The sequence below is a fragment of the Pseudopodoces humilis genome, chromosome 7, assembly GCF_049639895.1.
Source record: "Pseudopodoces humilis isolate 2021_Gansu_Grassland_sample_001 chromosome 7, ASM4963989v1, whole genome shotgun sequence".
Classification (NCBI taxonomy): Eukaryota; Metazoa; Chordata; class Aves; order Passeriformes; family Paridae; genus Pseudopodoces; species Pseudopodoces humilis.
The window spans coordinates 53,687,100-53,714,192 of NC_142206.1; the positions used below are offsets into that span (position 1 = coordinate 53,687,100).

Genomic DNA, 27,093 nt, shown 5'->3' on the forward strand with positions numbered 1-27,093 from the left:
TCTCACAGCTGATCTCGTACCCGATCCTCAAAAGAATCCCTCTGGATGGAAGCCGAGGGTGCAAATTAGGACGCTGGAATGGAGGGGACAGCGTGTGTGACAATGGGGTGCTGCCCGTGCCACGCTGCCCGTTTTGTGAGACGCTGAGTAGGCAGGAGTCGCCTCTGAGGCCATGTAAGCAGGTGCAGTTCCCACCTTCTTCCCCATGAAGGAAAAAGGGAACGACGCAGGTGCTCTTACCGGGCTGACCCTGAGCCCTGTGTCCCCTCTCTCCTCCCCGGGCCCAGAACGCGCCGCTGCTCTCGGCTTCTCCTTCAAGCATGAAAGGCTTTGATGTCTGCCCGGGCCGGCGCTGCCCGCAGCGCAAAGTGCGGGGGGCGGTGCCCCTCACGGGCACTGATGGGCGGGCGGGCACGGCGGCTCTCCCCGCCCCCGGGGCAGCGGGAAGGGGCGGCCCCGCCTCCGCCCTCCCGCCCCTACAAATCCCCGTTGTCCGGGCGGCCGGGAGGTAGCGGATACTGAGCTGTGGGATGGAGGCGGCGGTGGGACAGCCGCGCTCCCTGCTCAGAGCCCTGGCCGGGCCCCGGCCCCAGGAGCGCCCCGGCTGCCCCCCGGCCCCCTCCGCCACGGTCGAGGCGCGGGTGCTCGTCATCAACACGGGCGGCACCATCGGCATGGTGCCTGACCCCAAGGGTGAGGGGGCGGCCGCGGGGGTGCCGGGGGTGGCCGCGGGGAGCGGGGCTGGCCGTGAGGCTGGGGCCGGGGCTGCCTTGGCACGGCGCGGTCGCGGGGACCCGGCGCGGTTTGCGGTGCGGCATCGCTCCCTCTAATCCCCTGCTCCCGTGAGCTGGTTCACACGGTAGCTCAGCTGATGGGCATCCTTGTGAGCGTCACAGCGAGCAGCAGCGGCTTTTGGCAGAGGACAACGTATTTCCTGCAGCGTGAGTCCTTTCTGCCCTACCTCGCGCACTGAAAATGAAACCAACGTAATCGCACTAGTCATGCAGACTGTATTTAGCCCTAAATGAGCTCCTGTCAGCGGCCACCCAGAGAGCGTGTGCCTGGCATTCCTGCTGGGAAGAGCGTGGGCCGCTGGAGCTGGTGGCCGTGACAAGGATTTTCCAGTGGTGACCTGGTAGCGGATGCAAATGTGGCAGCTCACGTGTGTCAGGATAAGCGAGATCGGATGCAGTGTCAGTCACCTGCCTTGGGATAGGTTTCTGCTGCTCTCCCACCGGCTCTTGGCTTCCCTCTTGAAATCACTGTAGAGTTCTGCCTTGCTTTGCCTTACCTTACCGAGGGAGGGGGAGATTTTTGATGAAAGGACTAGATATGTCAAACTCTCTCCCAGCAGCTGGAAAATGTTTACATCCAAAACTGAACACTGAGATGTGTCAGTATAATGCCCGCATTTTATCTGAAGCCTTCTTAGGTACCTACAGGTATATGCTGTGTGTTTTTAGGTGCCCCTAAATGTCAGCACATAGGAGCCCAAACTCACCTGACCCCTCCACAGGCCCCCAGTCCAGCAGCTGATTGGAGTGGCACCTAAGCATCCCTCGATCATCACTCAATAGGCACAGATCCCGAGGGATATCAGAAACATCAACCCACTGATGTGTCTGGGAAAAAAACGGATTTCAGTCAGGTCTGACTTGCAGCAGGGCTGTGTGCTTGCCAGTGTTGGATTAAAGGGAAACAAGATATAAAGAGTGGGAGTGAGAGGGAAAGTCCTGTTTTGAAGAATATCTATTTAGTTTCTTCCTTCGTTTACTTGGAAGGCAGTGGAGCATCCCAGGGCTTCCACAGCTTGTGTCTGTCTACAGATTCAAAAGCATAGGTGCTTGTGATCCCTTCTACAGAGTGTTGTGTCCCTGGCTGAAATACTGTCTCTGCTTCTTATTTGTAGGATTAAAACACTGGGGGCTTCACCTTGGAGCTTCCTAGACTTGATTTTTTTCAAATACATGTCCTTTATTCTCAGGAAACAGTGATTGGCTGATCCTTATTATTGTAATAAAGATGCTATAAGGTGTTCTTTGTTTTTTATGTCTGTCATCTTTGTTTTTAATCTGTCAAAGTTGTAAAAAATAAGTCCATATTTTAATGCCGTGTGCTGACTTGCCTTTCTCAGTTTGCATTGTTTATACTAAAACAATTTCCTACTTTTATTGCCTCAGCCTTCTAAATGCCTTTTTCAAGCAAATAAATTATAATCACATGTCCTTTAATGAATGAACTTTATAACCTCTTCTCATCTTGTATGCTTTTCTTTCCCTTTTGCTTAACAAGTGTCAATCATTAAAGCATGTGCAAACACTCTGACAGTTATGATCCAATGATACTGATTTTCTGCATCCTGGGTGGGGCTGACCTGCTTTTCATACCTACATCTAGCTGCAGAGCAGCCAGAGTACCTCTTTCAGAATATTTGGCAGTCTTAGTGTTCAGACAGAAGTTAGTGAAAGGGCATGGGAAAGGCAGCATGCTTCAAGGGAAGATACAATAGATGCTCATTTATTTTGTTTATCAGTGGATGGAAAGTGCCTGTTTACAACCCTTCCTAGAACTACAAGTGTTTTACTTCAAGCATAGTGAAGAGAAGTAATTAATCTGGCAACTCCAGAATGTCTTGGAAATTCTTGTTGGAATTTCTGCACACCTACATTACCTGTGCAGGAGTCATGTTCATGGGATGAATAGTCTGTTTCAGTTTATGTGACTAGGATGACAAACAGACTCAGGTGCAGACTCTCTCAGTATTCATGTTTTTGCTGTCAAGCCACTTCAGTGCAATTTTAAAGTTTCTTACTCCTACTTATTTCCTCCTACATTAGTTTCTTTTGGCTTATCAGTAGCTCATTTCAGAAAGAGAACCTTACAGCACTCCAGAATGAGGTTACTGTGATAGTGATCTTTCCATCAAGTTTGTGCTGGTGCCTTCAGGAAGATCTTTTCCTTGTGCATGTGGGCTAGCTTTTACCTGTCAAAGGTAAAAAACCACAAAAAAATCCAAACAGATCTAAGGTAAATACCCTTAGAAATACTGGAATAGTCTACTTAGGTAGCTTGGTTATTTGTGTGTGGTTTTTAGACATACTAGATTACCGAAGGACTAGCTACCATAGTCCAAACCTTTTTCTGTTTGAAAACTGTGTACTTCACTTCTGAAAGCTCCAAGTAATGTAACTGCTGCAATTATTATATTCTTCCTGTTCTCTGCTGCAGCACAGGTTGTAGGGGTATTTTGTTTGGCATGTAGCTATAAGTGGTTAGTTATCTATAGCACCAGAGTGAAATCAGAGTCCTGGACTATAGGTGAGACAAAACCATGATTGTACTCCTTGGCCACAGGTGCCTGTTTGCCATTCTGCTTTTGTCCACCTGCTCTGTGATGCCAGGGCTGGCCAGCTGACAAGAGACAGGACAGAAGTTGATGAGAGCTATTTGGTCAAGTCACACAGCCTGCCTCTTCTCTGCAGGGGTGAAGTTGCTTCAAATACTTGGTCAATAAGCTTGGCTCACAAAAGCTGTTTTCCATGCATAATAAAGTAGAAGTGTTCTTAAAACCGTTGCACTTGAGTTCCCCCGTGTTTGCTTCTTCAAGCTGTAAAGCAGAAATCACTGCTAGATGTGGATGCATGTGAAGGGCTGTCTAGCTGTTAAGTGGGTCGTCTTGGATACATCTGCAGAATGCCTTAAAAAAAAGGTTTACATTCAGTGCAAGCAATTATGAAAAAATCCTGACAGATTTGTGATTAAGAGATGAAGAACTGCTGTTTATAGAGAAGGGATTAAAGAATATTAACATACATCAGGTTTCCAGTTTCTGTGGCAAATACAAAAAATAAACAGTCTAATCCATTGTCAATATTCAGAACAAGATGAACACTGGACAGAAGAATAATCAGAAAACACCCAGGAAACACTTGAAACTGGGCTGCATTTCTGAGCCAAAATGATTCAATGCCCAAGAACAGCAGAAATGGCCATTTGTGACTAAGCTAGGAACATCCTTAATAGGAAAAGCAGGGATTATAGCTGAATGAATGAAACATCCAAGGCTTGAAAGTTTTAAGTATATTTTGTAAAACAAAGTATTCTGGCAGAAATCCATTCAAATGCTGATGCTGTCCTGTGAGGAAGTTGGCTATGAAGAGGTCTCCCTCTTAATTTAAGGCAAGCCAGGAGGGAGATCAGGGAGTTCTTAAGGAGTTTTCCATCAGCTTGGAAAGTAAATGGGAAAAGCTAGAAATACTATTGAAAATATTCTCTGTGTTTAAATATTTGAAATACACCTTGCAGTTTGAAGGTGAACCAAAAATAATTGGAGGTGCGAACTTGGATGAGAATCATGTTTAAATAAAAAGAACTAGGAAATAGGAGAGAATTCCCTGGCTTCAAATTAGAAATAACTAGAACTAATAGAAGTAGAATAATGAGGTTTAATAGTTTGTTCACCACGTAAACAGGTGATATGAAACTCAGATTAAACTGAACTTGACAGTAAAATCTTGAAGTCCAGAAGGAAGTACCTCTGTTGGAAGTTCCTTGAAAGAAAACTGTCTCAGGGAGTCAGACTTCAGAAAAACAGGGTGGCCTCTGATTCTGGAGGCCGGGACTGTTGCTGTCTTTCCTGAAATAGGGTACTGGAGGGTGAGTTGCAGGTTAGGTTCCCAGGTGAACTCAGTTCTGTGATGCTGAGGACCGTAACATCACAACGTTAGGTGCCTTTCTTGCTAGCAGCGAACAACATGCGGATTCCCACTGTAATCCTGGATACAACCAGGACACCTACAGGTCCACCAAAAACTAAATGTGTTCTTAGGCTAGGTTTAACAGCAGCTGTTTTAGGGTCCCTGCCACAGACAGACCCCATCATGGGCAGGAAGAGGGAGAGCAGAGTTTGAGATGCATCCCCACTTTTAACTTTTTTCTTTTCACAGGTTTATGTACCTTTTTACCTTTTGTTAGTTCAGAGGTTTAGTTCTAAACCTGCAAGTGGAAAGTACCTAGTATGTACCACAACTTGATAGTACAGAACAATGCTGGGTGCTTTTTAAGTCTTCTACTACTAACTACTGGTAGTAGTAATAGCTATGGAAAATGTGAAAGAGAATGGTAGGTTTCTGCTACAGTTACAAAAATTGGCTTCCTGTCCTTGCTTCTGATAAGTATTTGCAGACAAGCAACAATGAAAAACAGGTAAAAGCATAACTGTTTACTGTGTAGGAGATTTGAAACATCATTTCTCTTAAATAAAGGATTTATCTATTTCCAGTCAATAAAAGAATAACTGCATGAGTATTTATTAATGTTCATTTTTCATGGTTTTAAACTGGCAATAGACTGTTTAATTTGGAAAGATGGGAAAACTGCTGTGTGACTTGTCTTCTTCCCTCCTTACCGTGCCACTCCTTCCATCCCTGCTCCTTTATTTACAGCCTTTATTCTTCGCTTTTAAGGGCTTGCTCCTGAGGCCAATAAATTAGTAAACAGCTTGAAAACAATGCCGATGCTGCACGATGAGGCGTATGCCCGGGAAAGAAAACTGGACAGCTCTCATGAATTCCCAGAGAATACGTTGGTGCTCCCGTAAGTTCAACTTCATTGGGCAGAGGAAGGGTTAGGATGTATCTTGTTATTTTTCAGGTAATTACCTCTCTAGACATGAAGAATCTATAATGAGGTTAGCAAAAATGCTTATATTAGTTTAAAAGAAAAAAGTCCACCATATTTGATGTGATAGAAAATATGTGTTTGGATAGATTTGCAATGAAGTGCCTAGAACTGCCTGAGAAATAACTTGAATTAGGCAACAAGTAACCATTCTGGGAAGTCTATTCCTGTTTTTTTTTTCTTTTTTGTATATTAATTTGCTGCTGTGCAAACATACAAGTATTCTACATAAACTAAGCAAACTGTATATACAGCTCCATGTGAATTATCTTCAGCATATGTCTGAAAAAGCGGCATGTAATTAATACATCTGTGAGTAGGCCTCATGCTATAATTCTGCAGGCCTTCTGTTTTTAAAAGCCTTAAAAGCTGATTGTTTTTCCCAAATTTATACAACATTATGATAATAAGCAATGGGTTTATAATTAATCTGCAGTGATTCTTAACTGTTGGGCAATGATTAATAAGCTTACAGGTTTTATTTAGAGGGCAGTATGCTAATTTGAAATATTCCCTAGCTGTGATGAATGACTGTGCCCCTGTAAAAGTGCTAACTTTGCACGAAGGATGATTTTACACAGTTTCTCAAAAATAAATGGGATCATAGCTGGTTTTCTATAAGAGTAAAAATGGATATTCAGTAATCTTTAAGGAGAAAACCAGGATATTCAAAGAAAATAAAAGGTTTATGAATTTTTTCTACTTTGTATTAAGGTCTCACTATAAAGCTAAAAGTAACCACTTAAAACGCAGATAGCAGGAAAAGGAGTAAAGGAAAAAAACTAATGGACACCTGGTGCAGTAGTATTTATATGAATATGCAGTTTGTGTTAAAGATGATGCTTACACTAAGAAAAATGGAGCTCTATTATGACACTGTGTCTGAATAACTTTTAAATACTTAAGGGATTAGAAACATAGCAAAACTACACTAATATACCCATATGAGTCCTAAATATACTTCTCCTGGCACATCTTTTCCTAAAAACCAGAAAAACTTAAAACAATCATTCATATAAAAACCCCCGAGGTTTAAAAACTAATCTTGTCTTGTTTTTCTGGCACTGCTGAGTGCTGTTTCTGGAGGCTAGTTATGGCAATTTGCCATGTTGTCTTTTATGCTAACCAAGTGATATTTTAACTAGGTGGTTGAGAAATATTGTGAGTTCCTGAGGGGAGAAGATTTTGTTAACTTTGTATATCAGTATGTAACATTAATATAAGAGGAATGAAATTATCTTTTTAGAGAGAGGTATCAGAAGTTGAAGACAGGGCTGGTTTCTGGTATCAGGATGTCATGTTTTATTTAAACAGCATATTCTCAGGAGAGCTTTCTTGTCACTGATTTTCAGGAACAGACTTCCGAAGTTACTCTTAGCATGTGTAAATATGATATCCTGCAAGGCAGTTTTTCATGTGAAGTCTGACTTCTTAGGTACAGGATGTCAGTTTAAACAAATTGTTTAAATGCTCTCTCTGCTGTATGCAACAGTCTTACAGGCTTCATAGGGGGAATGAGTCTGCAGATTTTATTGGAAGTCTCAGGTGACTCAAAAAAGGGAAATACTGTACCCAACTCCAAAAAGGATAGAAAGGAAGATCATGGAACCCACTGACCTGTCAGCCTCCCCTCTGTGCCTGGGAAAGTCATGAAACAGATCTTTTTAAAAGCTCTTCTAATGCACATGGAGGACAGGAAGGAGATTTTAGCTATCACAGCTTTACCTGGACTTCTGTAAAACCTTTGATATGGTCCCCTACAACATTCTTTTCTCTAAATTGGAGAGAGATGGATTTGATGGGTGGACTGTTCAGCAGATGAGGAATTGATTGGATGGTTACAGCCAGAAAGTGGTGGTGAATGACTCAGAGTCATGGTGGACATCAGTGACAAGTGGTATTTCTCATTGTGACCAGTGTTATTTAATATCTCCATTAATGACATGGATGGAGGGATTGAGGGCAGCCTCAGCAAACTTGTAGATGACACCAAGCTGAGTGGTGCTGTTGACACACCTGAAGGGTGGGATGCCATCCAGACAGACCTGAACAAGCTCAAGAACTGGACCCATGTGAATATAATGAGATTTAACAAGACCAAGTGCTGGTGCTGCACCTGGGCCAGGGCAACCCTGGTATCCATCCAGGCTGGGAACGAACAGATTGAGAGCAGCCCTGCCCAGAAGGACTTTGGTGGTGGATGAGAGGTTGGATATGACCCAACAATGTGCACTCACAGCCCAGAAACCACCTGCATCTGCCTCCCAAGTTGTATTTATTATTAAATTAAATTTAGGTATTTATGCTTTAAACTACATCAAGCCATGAACTTCTAAACTTGGAATTAAATTTCCAGATTTAAGACATTTTTCACCTAGACTGGGAGATGGGGAGGAAAAGTGTGAAAACTGCTGATTTAAATAAAAAATCAGAAGTGATGAGATGATATTAATGCTAAGATATTTTTTTCCCAATTCTCTTTCTTCATAGTGTCTCTAAGCAAAACAAGAGAATTTTTTACACAATCCTTGAGCTCTCGCCACTGCTTGATTCTTCCAACATGACACCAGATGACTGGGCCAAAATTGCAAAGAAACTTGAGGTACAGTGATGTGGGATAAGAATTCATTTTTCACTTAAAAAAAACCCAGCAGTATATTTAGTATATTTAGGAAGATAAAACACTTCAGTAGTGCTATACGTATATATTTGTTTCTTTAAATGTAAAGTACCTTAATTAGTGACCTGCAAAGTAAGAAGTACTGTGCTTGCAAAGTTTGCAGAATTTTTATTTCATTTGAAAATGTTGTAAACTCCTTAAAGTTATATCATTCTTCCAAGGATGAGCCATGCCATAATTCCAAACAATAAAATAAAAAGAAAAATTGCAGCTGTGATTGAATAAGGTATGTAATACATAGGTCAATGTGTCCTAAAATATTTACTTGAATTCACTGTCCAAAAATGTTGAATAAAATCCTGTTGTGTGGGTAAATTAGCTGAAGGTTATGTAGTTACACATCATTTGAGTTTTCAAGTAACTTAATAGTTGGCTATTTACATAGAAAATAATTTAATGTCTTTATGCCTTTCTTGCTCTGGGTACACATAGACTAGACTAGCTTTGGCTTTACAACCAGTAGAAAAAATTGCTACTATGGTTAGGTTTTCCACAGTGGAAAATGTTTAAAGCCCTAGGTACTTCTGCATATATAGATGAACTCATTACATCCTTCTCTAGAATAAAAAAAAAAAAAATCAGCATTTCTGTGTTCCTGTCCCTTGTTTAAACTTAGCTGTGTGCTTTTAACAAATGCAAAACTTCAAAACACTTCAAATGCTTCACACTAGGAATTCATACATAGCTGACAGAAATAAATAACTGTGGGGCTAGGAAGATACTGCTCTTCCCCTCTGTGACAGTGGGCTTTATAGTGTAAATTCTCTTCTTCTACCACGCTGTAGTGATGCATGTGAACAGTTCAATAATGCAGGGAATGATGCTGAAGATTCCAGGTCTTTCACCTTCAGGCTCTCTCATCCTGAAACCACCAAACTTGGGAGGTTGCTTGTCCTATCAAATGCATCTTGCCCAGGCAAAGCAGAGATGGAGCTGGTATGTACATGGAAAGTCTCTAGGATGGAGCAGGGGTGCAGCTGGGAAAAGCCCAGGGCCAAGAGAAGGCAGCAATCCATGCTGAAGAGGAGAGAATTTATCTTTTTTTCTTACTGGCATATTAGTTTCTATTATAGAAGAAAGTGGGTTTTTTTTGTTTCTTGTACACAGGTTCTCTGTATGTCCAGTTTGTGTAATCCAAGTGAGTGGAGAAAGCAAGAGAGTGCTGAGAAGGCAAAAAAAAGAAACCTTTTCAATTCTCCAGGTTGTGTACAGACGCTGCCACTTTGTGTTCATCTTGGACATGTGTCTGCCACAAGTGTAACATGCTGATGATTTTCTAGACTTAAACATTCTAAGATGTCTCTGTGGAATATCTCCTTAATTGACACCCTGATCTTTTCCCTTATCAAGCTTAAACTAGTTCTGTTATTTTCTTTTGCATCTAATAAGGCTGAAAGTACTTGTGAATGTGCTAATTTAGAGAGGATAGGTGGTTATTTCTATGATCTGGGCCCTTCTTGAAACCTCCTTACCTTGTTGGTGCCTTGGTGAATGGCTGTGGTATGGTTTTTGCATCACATAGTAGTTTGGCCTGTAGAAAGACCTTGCAACACTGGCAGATGTTGTGTTGGCTCAGTTAATTAGAGATAAGCAGAAACCCTCTGAAACTTCCAGTAGATAGCATCAGGTAGACAGACATAAGTGAACAAATAGCATAAGGACAAGCAGGAACCTACAAATGAGTTTGGAGGTGACCTTATTATCATTAGGTGCCAAGTGCGTGTGCCTAGTGTAACATGAGGAGTCTAATTAAAAAGAAATGTTGTTTAAACCTCTTTTTCCTCCCCATGCTGGCACTTCATATATCAGTTTAGAGTTCTGTGTAATCCTTTCCATGTTACCAAGTTACATCAGAGACATCAGTGAGATGAACCCTGCAGTGTTTGCTATATCCATTGTTCTTAAAGTAGCTGAACCAATTCCTTTTTCTTCCAGAAGCCAGCAGATAACTATTCTCACAGGATGAGCAGTATGATTCATGCCTTTGCATTAAAAAAAAAAACCTCACCTCTTGTGTGGAATTGTATGCAGATTAAAAGTTTTCTAAAATTAGTTTTGTTAGTGTATGTGTCTGATAAAGGGCCTTCTCAAAAACCAGCAGGTGAATCTCCATTAATAAACAAGAAGCCTCTCCCCCAGGTTCTGCTATGGAAAGGATGGCTTTTCATCAGAAGAGGGCACTCTGACACTGGTAGTTTGTCTGTCTGCCGTGGATTAAATGGACTGTTTTTTCCCCTATATTATGAGAGCCCTGGTTTGCCTAATCTGCTCCTGTAAATGGTGTAATCCCTAAAGTAAAAGCGGCAACAAGAAATCAGACTATACGACTAATTTGCATATGTTAACATTCCTGTTTAAAGCCATTGCTAAGCTTTTCTTAATTAGGAGTCTTCTGGTTTAAAAACGCTGCATTAATATGTATACACAGAAGAATCTCTTTGACTGTTCCGTAATCAGAATTACTGGCTCTAGTGCTTAGTGTCCGATTAACCCTTATTTGTATTTAAACTGGAAACAGGGCAAGTTTAGGAGGAGTTGTGTGTGCAGTACCCTATAAGGCATTGTGCTGTTACCTGCATCAGTGGAAGTAATGCCTTGTGTACCTCACTTGCTTTAACAGTGTGAAAATTGTCTCTCCACCTCTAGGAGCACTACGAGAAATACGATGGTTTTGTGATCCTGCATGGTACTGATACTATGGCCTACACAGCTTCAGCCCTGTCCTTCATGTGTGAAAACTTGGGAAAAACTATTGTTCTGACAGGATCTCAGGTAATGGAATTATTTTGAAGTTGAAGCAGGAATCCTCACTTTTGGTTCTTTTATGCAGAACTTGCCTGTATCATGATTATCACTGTTCAGCTTAGCAGTACAGGCCAGGCCCCTGGCCAGGGTGAATGGTCATAGTGCTGACAGAAATGAGTGAGAAATGATGGGCAGCTGAGGATCTGCCCGATAATTTTATCATTAATGACTTCACAACTCTGTACCAAATCAGTCCAGGGGTTCATTATGGCTGGGGCCAGATGCTTCAGAGAAAGACATAAGAGCCTGTCATTGGCCATTGTGTATTAATCGGTTTATGTGAGAAGCATTTTTCCAGCCTCAGGTGGCCACTGGTTGTCATCTGTCTTTTCTTTAAAAGCCCTGAAGCTTAGTATTTTTTACTTCATCAGCTGTTATCTCAACTTATGTTACTAATTGTTGCATTCTTTATAATTTTAAAAAATAAACTTAAAGCATTAGATGCATTTTTGATCATTTCTGTTCCACAGAGCATCTAATATGGTCTGTTTCCTTTCCTCTAAAGACTACATTTATTAATTTTTATTCTCTTAGCTGGAGATCACCCCTTGGCATAGTGTTTGAGGGGGAGGGGTTGTCTTACTAGAATAGCTTGCTTGAGTGTAAAATACTGCTCTAATCACAAAGGAAAGATGAAACATCACATTGTAAAATTCCCCTCCCCAATCTCATAACTTCCCTTTCACATGTGGTCTATTTGAAGTCAAAATACAAGTCTAGGAAGGAGTAGGCTCCCGCTTGCTGTCTTGACATGGAGCAACCTAGTCATGATACATCTGTCAAGGTTTTGCTTTCTTTTTGGTTTTATTGCTTGGAGATCTAGCTGACTTATTATCCAGCAAGGAAGCATGTGATTTTCTTTTTTAATAATTGCTGAAAGAAGCACTCTCTTTTAGTAAAGAGGCAGTCTGAAAATGCATGGAAATCATCACTCAGCAGACTAAATTTCTGTTTTTAATCTTGCCCTTTTCTGTCAGTAATAACCTGCTGGCTCAGTTTTACTATGCTATGAGGAAAGATGGTGCAAGAGAGCTGTTGTGAAGTCCATAATCACAGTTCTGTGTGTTCTGGGGGTGTTGCTTTTTCTCTCTATCATCACTTCTCCTATGCTCAGTCACTTTTAACTTTGCCTACTTGTTAGTTTTGATATTTTTCTTGAAGCAGTGTTAATATTCTTAATCACATTAGAAAAATCTCTGTATTAGTTATTAAGTACTTAAATTACAAAATTATGTTAAACAGAGAGAGAAGTCTTGCCATCTGCTGCAGTCTAAAATAGTTTGGGTGAAGAAGGAAAACTTTTTTTGTCATAAGTCATTGTTACATAAATTATTCATGTATTTGTATTGCATAAGTTGGACTAATTTTTTATGCTGTGTAGGCTTTACATAAGGGCCAGGGTGTAATTCCAGTCTCTGCTCTTCAGGTGCCCATTTATGAGCTGCAGAATGACGGCCGAGACAACCTTCTGGGGGCACTGCTGATGGCTGGGCAATTTGTGATTCCTGAGGTCTGTTTACCTGGGAAGACCATCTAAGAAGCTGTATTTCTCCCTCTAGCCAGGACACAAATACTCACTAAATATCCAGTAGATAGTAAGGAATTGCATTTAAGCAGGAAGATAAACAGATTCCAACTGAGGTAGTTGCATGGCAAAGCACTTGCTGTTCTCACATTGGTCATATTCCATTTGCCCATACACAATCTAGAAAGACTCTCAAGTCTGAAATGTATGATGCAGAAGACTTGAAACTAGAGGTTCTCTTGCAAATGTGTGGGATCTGAAACACTTGTAAGTCAGTTTTTTAACTGAATGTTACTTTGACGTTCTGTAGTCGCTGTAGAATGGTAGGAATGTCTTCTTGCTCTGTTCCTGAAGACTGAAGTGTTGAGGGTGATACACCTGATGAACATGGAGGTACCTCCATAGTCTCAGCACCTTGCTGTTTGCGCTGCGCAGACCAAAACACAGAGAGAAAATGGGTCAGGTTATACCTTATTTTACTTCTGCCATGCTCCCAAAGCCAGTTCTTGTAAGACAATAGCAACAGCTGACTGGCCAAGATCTTAATAACTGATAACAGCTTTGAGGTATCTCTTTTCCTTCAAGTTGACAAACTTTAATAGACTTGAGAAGGAACATACTTATTTATGTGGGGTAACTCTAGGAAGTTATCCTCTTTTTCACCAGGCCTTTTGTTATGTTTTGGATTCTGAATTTATACATAACTGATGAATTTATTAAAAAGTTCACACGGTTTCTTTCCTCAGTCTCTGAAATGGACTCAGGCAAATTTGCTGTCTCCTAGAGTAAGCCTCATGAGAGGATTATGAAACTAGTTAGCTCTTAACTTGTTTTGTTCTTAAATTCTTAAACCAATGTGTGACAGATGTGCCAACACTTTTTGAGCGGGTTAGACTTGTAAACATCTACTAGCCTCTGAGTTGCTTTAAATATTTAGAAAACACTTTATAAAGGACAGACTACAGTATTTATCTACTGCATCTTTTAATTACTGGCTTATTCATAGACCTGTTTCTTTACTTGTCTTGCAGGTGTGCCTGTATTTTTATAATAAACTGTACAGGGGAAATAGGGTGACTAAGGTGGATGCTGGGAGTTTCAATGCCTTTTCCTCACCTAACCTGCCTCCACTTGCAAATGCTGAGGTTGATATTACAAGTAAGCAACATCATCTCTTAAGCTGTGTAATTTATGCCGCATGCAATAGAACTGTAGCTGAAAAGAACCTGTGCTTATGTAGTTGAAATGCCATTTTTAAAGTCAAATATCTTTGAAAGTCCTGTAGTTTGACTTCACTTCCTCTGCTCTGAATCTGTTTAAATATTAGTAAGGCTAAGGCTTTGTGACTCAACTGCATTTATCTATTTATCCATTATATATGGATGTAAGCTAGACTGACTGACTAAAGATCCAGACTAACCAGAGGGAATGTTGCCCCTGTGTCAGGAAAACACTTGGTCTAAAGATAAAATGAGGGAGTTAGGACTGAAAGAGCAAAGAGTTTCATCTCATTAATGACCATGCTGGGCTCTGAAATCAGGGGAAAAAGTCATTGCAGCTTCAACAGATTCTCTGTTGAATGTCATTGTGTAAGATGTTTTACTGGATATTTAGGACCTGCCTGAACTGCAAAGACACTGACAACAGCAGACCTAAAATATGTGAAGTTTTTTTCCCCCGAACTTACTCAGACTCCCTGTAATTTTTCTGTGGCTGTTTCTTAAGGATGGCAAAAACTACCTGAAGGTTTCAGTACCCATTTACAAAGTCATTAGATGATTGTTCATGGATAAATGGCACCCTTTCTTTGGAGAGGGGAGAAGAGAGACACATTTGGAATCTAGCCAAATGAGGAGTTTCCAGAAAACATACTAAAGGGCAGTTTTAAAATGGTGAGCTGCTTTTGTATAGACTAGGTTTTAAAAAGGAGTAGGACTTGGTGACAGATTCCATTATTGGAAAAAAAAAATGGGAACAGGAGGTGTGTTCTGAATTCTTCAGTTAAATGCCATTAGTGGCAGTAGGAGACCTAGCACTGTGCCATGCAACATGCCATTCTGAATAGATTCTACTGCTACAGAAAGATATTCTGCAATCTGGAAAAATAAACTTCTCCCACCTTTTGAGTGGGAGTCACTTAACAAAGTTTCAGGATCAAAGTTGGTAGCAGCCAGATACAAACTGAGGAAGCCCATGAAATACTGTAGCTGTAAGACATCTCTCAGGTAGAGCCTCTGCCACTGTTGAGCTGTGTCAAATAGGACGTCTATGAAATCAGCGGAAATGCTCACAGCTGATTGTTGTAGTAAATTGGGGAGAATCTTCCTTCTCGGGGTTTTATGAACTGCATCAAACAGGGTATGAATAAATTCCGTTTACTGGCTTATCAATAATGAAATCAAGCTGCAAATTGCATGCTATTCCTCTCTTGGATTTGAATGAACTGTTTTGTGATTCCTTGCCTAGAGTAGAAAAATGAGAAAGTTATTAAGCACTTCCCTTGGCCCATATTGGGACCCATTATCTTTTCAGTAAATGCCTCATTGGGATCAGTGGGGATTTCTGATTTTAAAACTGATGGTGTGATAGGCTCAATTTTTATTTGCTTCAGTTGATTACCCAGTTTGGGTAGCATCATTTATCCAAGATGACGGTGTCACTATTGAAGGATTGTTTCATTTTGAAAGAACATAGTTTATAGTAAGGGCAATCTACTGGTGCTGCTTTATTTTGTCCAAAGTAATTGTTTGAAAAATTGCTGTCTCCCTTGAGTTCGCTTGTACAGGCCTTGTATGAAGCTTTCATGGAGACAAGGAGCCACTTGGGCTTTTAAAAACAAACCAAACAAATCTAGCATCTTTTAACTTTATTTTTTTCAAATGACTTTATATAATATGTCTTAATCCTCCCGTAGACAGGGCTGACTCTGGCTGTTTCAGCATTATGAAGAGCAGCCTGAGGATGCCGGGAGGAGTAGGCCATGTGCAGATACTCTTCCTGTGGTTCTTTGGTTCTAATAAGGCTGGGAATGAAAATGCTTCCAGGGAAGCAGAAGGGGAGAGGTGGCAGGATGGAGGAAGTGGGAAACATAGTGGGATCACAGGTTGGTGCACAGGAATGCAGACTTGCTGTTCATGGCTCAGCAGAGCATATAAAGGCAACAGTCTTACTTCTGAGCTAGTGGGGAGAAGGAGAAGCTTAGTCCTGTTTCCTCCCTTACCCTTTCAGCTCTCTTCTTCATTTATGATACCCATTTCTTATCCTGTTCCCTTTTTAGATGAGGCTCCCAGTGGATTTCTAATCATGTAACTGGCTGTGTTCTCAGCCAGATCCTTAGCTGTGTTAGCAATGCCTAGGAGTTGTGTTACCCAGTTCTAGATGAGTAAGTGTATCAACTTCCTCAGGCTCTTCAGCTTAGCACATGAAAATCAAGAAATGAAAAAATTCTAGCCCAGTCCTGAGCTAAGAAACCCAGTGCTGATGGGAGATACTTTTGCAGCAGAACCAGAAATTTCTGTATGAAATGGACAGTGTAGGAATAATAAAAAATATTTCTAAAATCTCAAAGCTTATCAGATAAAACACATTACTTGATTTCTGCCATATTTTGAAAACAGGAGAGACAGGGAAGACTATGTCTCTTAAAATCTGTAAAAATTCTCAATACAATTTGTAATTGATTGCTTTATTCTTGATTGTTCTGGTGAAGCACACATGGAACTTACTTTGTTACTGTGGCTGGACTTTCTTCATCACACATGCATGTAACCTCTGGGAATGGTGCACAGGTACAGGACCATATGATGAGAGACAGCCTGTTCAGGGGCCAGAGCCTGTGTGATTGTGCGTGCAGATGTGGCACAGCAGCAGACAGTTAGAAGGCCCTTATGGGCTCATCTACCCATAAATCTTATTAGAGAGAAGCTATTAGTCACTGGCCAAGTGTGCATCTTGGTTGGTTATTTATATAGAAAGCCCAGGTCATTTATGTATGAAGGCATATACCAGCTCTCTTCACTGGGGTGCTTTTGGTCCTCATCCCTGCTCCCTTCTAAGCAGGAATCTTGGTTGTTGCAATGACACCAGTCAGTTTAAATAGTCATTCCCAAAGATGTAAGTTGATTGTTTTATAAAAAACTGCCAAGAAAGGGGGTCTGTGCTCGTTTGCCTCCTGCAGGAGTTTGCAGCCATAGGTTGGCCCGTGCTCCCCACCCCTCGGCTGCTGCCGTGAATCGCAATGAACGCTGGGGCAGTTTATATAATGGTAGGGCTCGCCCGTAACCCTGCAGAGAAAGATGAGAAGAGAGCACTGCTGTTTGTATGCAGCTCTGCAATCAAGAAAAGCTGTATTTCTTGTTTGATTTCATAACTTGGAATTCAGTCACCACTCCTAAGGGAGGTGTCGTTCTGAGTTGCTACTCTCCTGTTATAAGTTGAAACCTGCACTGTGGCATATGCTCTGTTTAACAGCAGGGGGGTTTGCTGCTTTCTGGTCTGTGTAGAGTTACTTTTATTTTAAGTCAGGTTTGGGTTTTTTTGCACTAACCCATCACCATATTTTGTGTATGTGTGTGAATAAAGCTGCATAAGATAAGAATGTAATTTTTTGACAGTAATTTTAGAGGCTATAGTGTTTGATATGGAGGAGGAGATTGGAAATATCAGACTATTGTTTATGTGATGTTTTGGTTTGGAAGAATAAACTGAAGGCCTTAATATCTTGAATGCAGTCTCCTTAAATAAAGCAATCTTTCCCAAGCCATTATGAGTATAGAATGTAAAGAGCCATTACTTCTTTATTTTATGTACACTGCTTTAGAAACGTTCCTTCTTCTGTGCCACACCAGTATCTAGCTTGTGTTTGTTCCTCACTTCTGTATCCACATTTATATGATGCATTGTGTTGTATCAATTAAACTCTTCACAAGCACAGGCCGCCCAAATCAGACCAGGTTACCATTTCCTGTGCTGTGCTAAAACTGAATATCCCTAATTAATCACTCTTATCCATAAGATAAAAAAGAGTTGGGAACACCAAGAGATGCAGTTTTTTGTACTTCATTTGCTTATATATGGGTTTCTTACTTAAGAACTGTTAGTTATTCTTATGTTCTTGGGTTTTTTAACTTAACAAAAATGATGATTGCTATGTGCTAAGACACAGCACGACAGCTGGTGTATTCAGTACAATGAAGATGCTTGAACTTACCTATGTGACATAAATACTGTTCCTTTTTGGGGATGTAAAATTTGAGATGGAGGATGCAAAAGGTGTGTTGTAATTTCTTTTTTCCCCTCTATGGTGTCCTGCCTCACAACAGTTTTGAGTAAATCTGAGATTAACTTGGTCTTCTATGTATATTTGTTTGTCTTTGGCTCTTGCACCACATTTGCCTTTTGTTCTGTTGTTTGGCAAATGGAAAATTGACATCTGTGGAGTCTGCAGCACCAAACACGTTATGTAGGCTGATGAGGTTCATGACCAAGCGTATGTTAACTCAGGGGCAGGGCAATCTTTATCTTCTTTTTAATATAATTTGGAATTACATCACCATACTATGTCTGCATGCATTAAATTTATCTTGGAGATGTTATTTGGTAGAGCGTACTCCAAGAGTACAGGTATAGGCCTGGTGTAGGTCTGACTTCTGAACCTGTCCTCTGATCTCTTTCCTTGGTCTTCTGCTTCTGGCAGTGTTTTAGTGCTCCATGCCAAGGCAAGTTTCCTCAGTTCATTCTTCAAGTTGGTTACAGGCATCAGGGATGCTCACAGTTGCCAAACGTAGTAGAATGCATTTGTGAAGTTTTGGCAGGGACTCCTACCTTATGGAGGATAAAAGAAAAGCAAGCTGTGATACAATTTTATTGCCATGCCTTCTTATAGAGGAGGCTGCTTTTAAAGAGTTAACCTATTTTTTAGAAGGCTTAGAGGAATGGATTTATTGCTAAACAGTGCTGCTTATGCATAGTGCTTATGTTGAATGTGGTTAGCCAGCCCCATGAACCTCAGGCAGAACAAATGCACAGGCTCTGCACTTCCCTGGGTTTCTCTTGCAGGTCTCTAAATGGCTCTGGAAAGCTCTTGGAGGCCTTTGAGAGCCACTTGGATAACTACTGAGTCCAGCCAGGTGGTTTCAGAATCATGCTGCATGGCTTATCAGAAAGAAAGAAGCTGCAGAAATGGTCTATATTTCTATTCTCCCACTCCTAGGACAGTAGGAATCCATGTGCTGAAGTGTGACTGGATGGACAAAAAAATGCCAAACCAATTGCTTGTGTCCAGGTTAATGGCATGTGGCAGTGTTTAGAAAGAACAGACACTGTAGTTGCTGACAGGGAAGAAAAATTCATAGTCTTATAGGAGAACACTATTTTTTGTCCTGACTTAATGGATTGTGTATTTTTTAGTATCTCTGGTAATGTGACAATACAGCAGGCTTCAGTGGAGGCTTTTAAATTTATTATAGTTTTTTTTGGTTTTTGGTTTTGTTTTTTTTTTTGCAAGCGGCTGTCTGTTGATTGCAAGAAATTGCAACAGTAATTGGTGTGAGTAACTCTCCTCATGGCTGAGAACAAGTCAGTATTTTGCACACAGATCTTTTATCTGTCTTGCTGCTTGGAAGTTTCTCCAAAATCTCAAAAGTTTAACTCATGAAGGGGAAGCAGGCAGCTTTACAGCATGGTCTATTTTTATGGAGGCACGATGCTCTGAGCTGTTGGTTGCTGTTTGTTAAACCTCTTTCACTGCCCTGTAGGAGCTGTCAGCGTTACCAATGCTGTGCTCCTACACTGAAGTAGTAAAATTTTGAAATCAATAATGCATGACTTGGCTTCTAATAATGCAACACAAACAAACTATTAGTTAAACAGCTGGCTTCTGGCTCTAAATGTATAATTGGAGTTAATTGAATCCTTGCTATTTTATTTAATCGTTAATAACTACCTAATAAACTCTGGAGGTGATTAGCAGCAACAGTAACTGCATTTGTCATCTCTTATATCTGAGAACATCAAGGTCTGTTTTCCAAACATGAATCCAGGCTTATATCAGGCCAACTACATAACAGTGAAGTTCAGGTCAGTGTATGACAAGTCAATATCTCACCTGTGCCAGACCAGCTGCTAATTCTTCTGTCTTATTAAATGAGCCTTCATTTCCACTTTAAAAAGTGCATTGTCTTTCCCCTGCCTAAGAACAATTTTAGAAACAGAGTTGTAAGCATGAAGTAGTACAAGTGTAATCAATAGCATGTCTTAATATTAAATTAAAAAGGCCATTTCTCTTAATAGTAAACTGGGAAACGGTTTGGAGAGCCAATACCAAAAAGAAATTTCAAGTTCACACCAATATGAACAGGAATGTTGGACTTCTGCGGATCTTCCCAGGAATCACTGCTGCTGCTGTAAGTGTCACCACTTCATCTTGGAAATGGGTGAAGTGATGCTCAATACTTGTAGGAAAGCTGCATTGTTTGGAGAGAAGGGGAAGGTTCTGTCTTCTTCTGATAAACATTTTTTTTGAACTGTCAGGGCATTCAAAGACTATTTTCATATGCCATAAACGATTGATAAAAGCTTTTCAAATATCTTTTATATAAACTGCCTGGGCTCTGGAACTTACAATTAATTTTGTATCAGGACTCATAAATAGGTCAAGTGTGGTTTTCTGGACAGGTGCAAGCTGCAGTGACTAGGGAAATATTCTCCTGCTGCATATTGAGGCATATTAATAGATATCTTGTCATAGACAATATGGTGGGTGGAGTGTGATTATTTCTACAACTCATGCTTCTTTTTTAAGGTTCATTTTGTCTCACTCTGATGGTTAACATGACCCTCAGCATTCATACAGAGCTGAAAATGAAAAGTGGGATTTTGCTGCTGAAAATGAGAAGACAGATTTATTTTTGCCTTTAGTAATTATATTTCAGACTGTGATTTTAAGTAAATTAGTCTTTAATTTTTTGTCTAATATTAGTTCCATTAAATTGACAGGTCTTCTGTGGCTCTTGCCTTCTTAAATTGAATCCAGTAGTTTAAACAGCACTCCCCAATTATATCATTATTTTTTTAGGTGAATATGAACAGATGGAAAGACAGAGGGGTGGTATATTTGCAATAAAACTCCAACTGCATAGTTAGCCTCATGGGGGTTTACAGTGTATTGCATTTAGCATATGTGATGAGCAAGGAAATGTCTGGATTGTTGAAAGTACATCTTTCTAGGAAGAGAACTTTACTAGGCATTCTCTTACAGTGAGTGAGGCACAATATCTGCTTCAATATCAAATAGCCCAGAATACATAAGTGCCTCTAAGTTAAATCAATTTGGTTTTGGGTTAAAAAATTTCATGCTTTCGTTAGAATGTTCTTTCCTGAAAGGTGAAACACTCTGTCTCTTGGGCAGACACTGGTTAGTGAAACCCTTTGCTAAAGCTAAAATATCTGGCTGGGGTGTGGAGTTCTAATCTCAGTTAATAATTCAACATTTATTTAATAAGTGTAAATGTACCTTTTTGTTGCACCAAAGAGTGGTGCAACGGTACAGCCTGTTACAGGCACTTGAACAATAGCATCCTTTTTCACATCAGCTAATGACTGTAGAAAACAGTTTATTTTTAAATCTAACCCTCTAGAAATTTTAAAGGAAGCCAGAGAGAGAAAGTCCCATTTTCTTAAAGCTCATTCTACAGCCTCAGTTATTGCAAAAGGGAAGCGCAGAAGGGTGTAAGAGTACTGTAAGGCATGAGACCCTGTAAGACTATAGCAGGAATAGACCACTTTTAAAAATGCTATGCCATGTGTGAAAATTTTAAGGATAACCTAACCATACCTTTTGTCTCTGTTCCCTGTCTTGTTTTTAACCAGGTAAAAGCATTTCTTCAGCCTCCGATTGAGGGCATAGTACTGGAAACTTATGGAAGTGGCAATGCCCCAGACAACAGAAAAGATTTGCTGGAAGAACTGAGGAAAGCAGCTGAACGTCAAGTGGTGATTCTGAACTGCACCCAGTGCTTACGTGGGGCTGTTAAAATAGTCTATGCAACAGGGAAGGTGAGAGGGCACCCACTTCATTCCCCACTGCTGTGTAAAAGAAACATCTCACTGATACAACTTGCGTTAATCTTCCAATAGTCCCAACATATAAAACCAGGCTTATTACCTGTAAAGTTGTTGCTCATAAAAGAACTACATCTGAAAAATCTTAAGTTTAAAGCATTTAAACACATCTCTACAAACAAGATCCTGTTACTCCTGGTCTGAATGGTTGAAACAGGCAGCTCAAATCCCAAATTAGTGATTGCTCACTCCTGTCATGTGCAGCACTCCAGGATGCGCTTTGCATTAGATCCATAGTATCTCTCTCAGAGGGATTTCATTGAACTAAAAGCTATCTTAGGGGTCAGGTGATCAAATAAAGTAATATTTGATAGGATAACAGTTGCTTAGCTACAATGTAAGAGCATGAAGAAAGCCTGTAGATGCAAGCAATATTCCAAATCCCAGTTCTTATTTGACTGGAAGTACTACTGAATTCAGGACGATATTGGAAAGCAGTATCTAAGGAATTGTCTGTATTGAAGAATGGAAATCAATTTAGTTTAACCCATGAGGGTTGGCTTAAAGCAGGTTTTGTGTACATATTATTAATATTCAGGGTATTTTGTAGTGTGTTTCTCAGTTGTGTACCGAAACACAACATCACCGGGACTAATAAGAGCACAAAGCCATATAAGAATATGAGCTGCATGTATTAGCGTGAGGGAAGCTGGTTTAACTGGCCTTTAGAAAAGAACCAGACAATAAATAGCCAAGAAGCACTACCAGAGAGTGACTCATCCCTCTGCCTTGGACACCTGGTTTTGTTGGGAGCAACCCCTGTCTGGCAGAGCCAGCCTCTTCTTTGACTGCATGGCAAACCTAAATAGCCCGGTCTAGTGCTGAAACCTGCCTCTTTTAGCTTTGGTTTTGACACAGCTTTAGGTAATATTTGCATAAAGTCTGTTTTGAGGAGAAAGAAAAGGAGATTGTAAGATTTTCTTTATACCTCCTTATATCCAAACTTGGTATTTTCTGTTATGGGAAATTATTTGGATATTGGTAAAACTTTTGTATAACTTAATGGAGATGTTTTAAAGAATTAGTGACTTTTGCAAAGATCCCATGCTTTGAAGCAAATACTGTAGGAATATGCAGATTATATATAACAGCTCACTCAGAAAGGAAAAAGCAGTTAAGTCAATAAAATACACCAAATTTATACTTGGAAAACAAGATGAAAATGAACCCTTGATTTTGTGTGATCTTCTGCTTGAAATGAACTGCTAAAATGTGTGGAAAGAAGAACAAAACCCCTTTCCTATGCTGTGGTTAAAAGATTCTCCAAGTAGACACCTAAAATGGCTTTTTGCACTCTGATCCAGACTGTTGATATGCTGAATTGAAAGATTCTGCTCAGGTCTTACTGAACCACTTTAAGGTTGTGTGGAAATGTGTTCCCTTCTGGCTTCTATTTTTTATACGGGGGTTTTGTACTATGTTGCTTCAGCATCAGTTGTTGGAGGCTGCCCTGTTTTCTTGGCATCTTTTGAGGAAAACACTGACCAAGGCAAGTCCTGCTAAATTACTTGTTCTTTCAATGCCTTTTCCTTTTCACGAGGAACTGCTCAGTGGAGAAAGTATCATGAGTGAATGCTGTAAAGTTGCTGTTATGTTAATTTTACTTTGATTTTTCTTTAAATGAAATATTTCAAAGGTCTTTGCACATGGCTGGGCCAGTTTTTACTCATTCAAGCTAGTCAGGTAGGTCAGCTGAGTCCCTGGCTTCCCTTGAAGTGTTTGTTTTAATTAACTGGATATCTGGCCTCTGATCCATCCACACAGTAGAAACTTAGAATTGAGGGGACTTTAGGAAGGAAGCTGGGAAATCCCTTCCTCCTCATCTTTCACAAACCCTCTGTAAAAGCCCTAGCTGTTCTTTGGTTAGCTCTGCAGTACAGAAAGTATTTCTCACCTTCTCTGTATACGGTTTCCCATGGGACTTGAAAACAATGTTACTCTGGGTCTCCCAGAGGTGGTTAATGAGCTAATTAAGGCTCTGTATCTTGCTGAAAATATTAGTTAAGCCACAACAAGTTTTGAAGCTGAAGCTTGTATACAAGGTACTTAAAAGTAAAATGCAGTGCAAAGAATCTAGTTCAAGATGCTTTCCTGTGAGGCATCACATTATGGCAAAGAAGGCAATCTGTGATTTGCCCAGGTACAGTTTAATGACAAGAGATTCGAAATCTCCTTTGTCTTTGCTGTCTTGTACACTTAGAAGGCTTGCTGATCATAGCAAAGATCCTTCTTCTTTTTGCTTTTGTTCAGACATTTTATTTTTTTAACTACCAGAAAGATAAGTTAAAAAGGTCATCTTTTTCAGTTGTTCTTGTCAGAACTGTGTAAATTACATATTTTAGTTGTATCTTCTAAATCATACACTGCTCGTGCAGCCTGCAAGGATCTGAAAGCACTCCCGCTGTGAGCACACTGTAGTGCTGGAATTCATCCAAAGCAATGCCCCATAAAAGAATGGTAAATATGTCTGTGTGAGAACAGCCTACTTGGCAATGTTCAAAATGCCACTGGGTTAAAACAGAGTAACTGCAGCTTTTCAATAAAGGGAATCTGACAACTCTGCAGATAGCTGATAAGGACCTGTAACCTTTCCCTTTTAGCATAGTAAGGGACCACGGTAAGCATTTGGTGGAATTCCTCAGTGTTATTGCAGGAAAAGGAATTTAAAGTAAAAGTCATCTTTATTCAGATTGCTCTAGTATTTGCTTGGTATTTGATAACTAAAAGTACAAAAATTACAGTGGCAGTAGGAGGAGCAAGAGAGTGGAGGCCTGGCTGCACATTGTCTTCTGTGTTGCTACTCATCTTCCAAACACTTTTTCTGTATGTGCAGGTATTTCTGAATGCTATGCTAATTAGAATCATTATTCCTTTTTATTCAGATTCTTGCTGATGCTGGAGTAATTCCTGGAGGTGATATGACACCAGAGGCAGCCCTAACTAAACTGTCTTACACACTCAGCAAGAGAAAGCTTAGCTGGGAGGAGAAGAGGCAGGTAAATATTTCAGTGTGACCTTGAAAGACTTTAAGTTTCGCATCTACTGTGCTAACATCTGCTTAGCTTCATGCCTTGAGCTTCTCTCTTGCATTTAAAAGCAGTTGGTTCCAGAACCGTAATGTGAACAGCTCGTGGGTTTTTTTTCTTATGGAAAATACCATTAAGCAAACAAATGTATGAAGATAGGGAGAGAAAAGAATTCTCTGCATAAGTCAGGTGAAGACCATGACTGAGCCATAAAAATGCCATCTTTAAATGGTAGTAGTCTAGCTTGGACACTTCTGTACTGAAAACTCTATGTGGAAATTCTTATGGGAGACAGAATCTCAACCCTATTGAAGTCAGCAAAGATCTTGTCACTGATGCTAGTGTGGTGAAGATTTCATCCCAGACTCATTCACACAAAGCTTCTTCCGAAAATAAATATTGCCTACAGCCTCTTCCTTTACAGCATTACTCATAACAGTATTAGATTTTATTTCTCTAAGAGGAGGAGATACACTTTATAATACATAAAAAGTAGAGGATTATTCTAGAGCCAGTTGTAACTCTTTTTAAAGACAGAGTCCCTTTAACAATGTTCTTACTGTTCATTGGTTGCTTAATCAAGGCTTTTTTCCCTGCAGGTTACATAGCTGTTTATCATGCTCCTTTTATACGAGGAACATATAGCTATGAATTAGATAGGGGAGCAGCAGTCTGCAGGAATGCATGAATTTCTGTGCTTGTATGTAGTGAAATCTCAATCCTGACACTTTGGGAGATGACATCATGATGAGTCACTCTCCAGACTTAACACTGTAGGCACATGTGTATCTCATGTGCTTTTTTTTTTATTAAAACCATAACAAACCTGATCATTATTTAATGCTCCACATTTTCCAACCAGTAGCAGTTCTGGAGACAAACATATTTGGATATCTATGATGCTGAGGGTAGTTGCTGGAAGTATCACTTACTGTGCTTAGACACAGTTTCAGCCTCTAAGCCTGCAGTTGTTTGCTAAAGCTGAGAAACAGGAAGAGGAGGAGCTGTGTGTGTTTTTAGTGAGGATGCCAGAACATGCCTTATGCAAGGACATACCTGGCAGGTGACACGGTGCTGTCCAGGAGCAGGGGTATTAGATGTGTTTGTGCATTTGTACTTCAGAAACCTCAGTGCTTCACTGATATCCCTTTGGCATACTCACTGACCCTGGAACACACACACACACACTAGCTTGTTTTTTTTTTAATGTGGTTTTTAATCTTGCACAGCAGATTATTTGACCTGGGACAGGAGAAATCTTCCCAGCTGGTGCCTTGACTGGGTTTGTGAGTTAAAACTTAATTTGAGATCCAGGTTGCTGAGGTGAGATAGCTGACTTAGGTGAGGATTTGATTATAAGGTGTTTTAGGTACCATGTCCCAAGATAATTCTGCATTTTCATGTGCTGCCTTTTGGATTGTGCTACACAGTTTTTGTGTGGTGGTGTGCTGGACCTCCTTTATATGGTTTGAAAAACAAAATAACTTTTGCAATTTCTTTGAGTTATGCAGGATTGGTTTCCTCATTTGACTCATTGTACAGACCCACAAACAATTGTGCTGGCACAACTAAGGGAACAGCATGCTGCATTGCCTGGGCAGGAAGGAGTTATAGAGACCAGGAGAAGAAGAAAGCCTGGAAATATGTTGTCTGTGGCAATATCTTCAGCTAAACATATCACCAAACAATAGTCTCCCAAGAGACAGAAGCTCTCCTGAAGCTGGCATGGTTATTTTAGGATTCTTTTTCAGCATGAAGAGCAAGGAATTTGCCCCCAGACACATACAAATGTCTGAAGTGCCAGTAGGACTGAATAAGGCACACAGGGTTTTGCACTGGGCGCATTTAACACAGGTGCCAATTGCTAAGGTTACCTGTGTAAAGCAATGATCTCAACCTGTCAAATTCTAAAAGTGTGCCAAAGCAGTTGGTATCCTCTGAGTTACATATATATGGGACTCTTCCAGCAGACAGCTATGGTGTTGTCAGCTCTTGGAGGGTTTTTTTAATAAAGGGCATGCCGAGACATAAGTAAACCTGGGGCATTCCTCCTGCCAACATCACATCTGTTTCTTGCAAACTTTCACAATCCTGCTTTTTAAAATTCTAATTGAAATTACTATGTGCTTTATAGCTGCATCAGCAACCTCTCCTGAAAGAGTGCCAGTGTGTAAAATTGTCAGAATTGAGGAAACTAGTTGCTTTTTCTTGATGACTGGCTTCTTTCTGTGTTCTCCAAGTTTCCCAGAATCTGTCGT

General features: G+C 40.4%; 1 protein-coding gene across 1 annotated transcript in view; it reads left to right on the forward strand.

Moving 5' to 3' along the window:
- Positions 1 to 525: 525 nt before the first annotated feature.
- Positions 526 to 27,093, forward strand: part of ASPG (asparaginase) — a 44,364-nt gene continuing 17,796 nt past the window's right edge. The window contains exons 1-9 of the mRNA XM_005520086.3: positions 526 to 693; positions 5,466 to 5,595; positions 8,170 to 8,281; positions 11,006 to 11,131; positions 12,591 to 12,674; positions 13,721 to 13,847; positions 19,980 to 20,092; positions 21,558 to 21,743; positions 24,692 to 24,805. Coding sequence (XP_005520143.1) covers positions 531 to 693; positions 5,466 to 5,595; positions 8,170 to 8,281; positions 11,006 to 11,131; positions 12,591 to 12,674; positions 13,721 to 13,847; positions 19,980 to 20,092; positions 21,558 to 21,743; positions 24,692 to 24,805 — 1,155 coding nt within the window. The 5' untranslated portion in view covers positions 526 to 530. The remainder of the gene's footprint in view (positions 694 to 5,465; positions 5,596 to 8,169; positions 8,282 to 11,005; positions 11,132 to 12,590; positions 12,675 to 13,720; positions 13,848 to 19,979; positions 20,093 to 21,557; positions 21,744 to 24,691; positions 24,806 to 27,093) is intronic.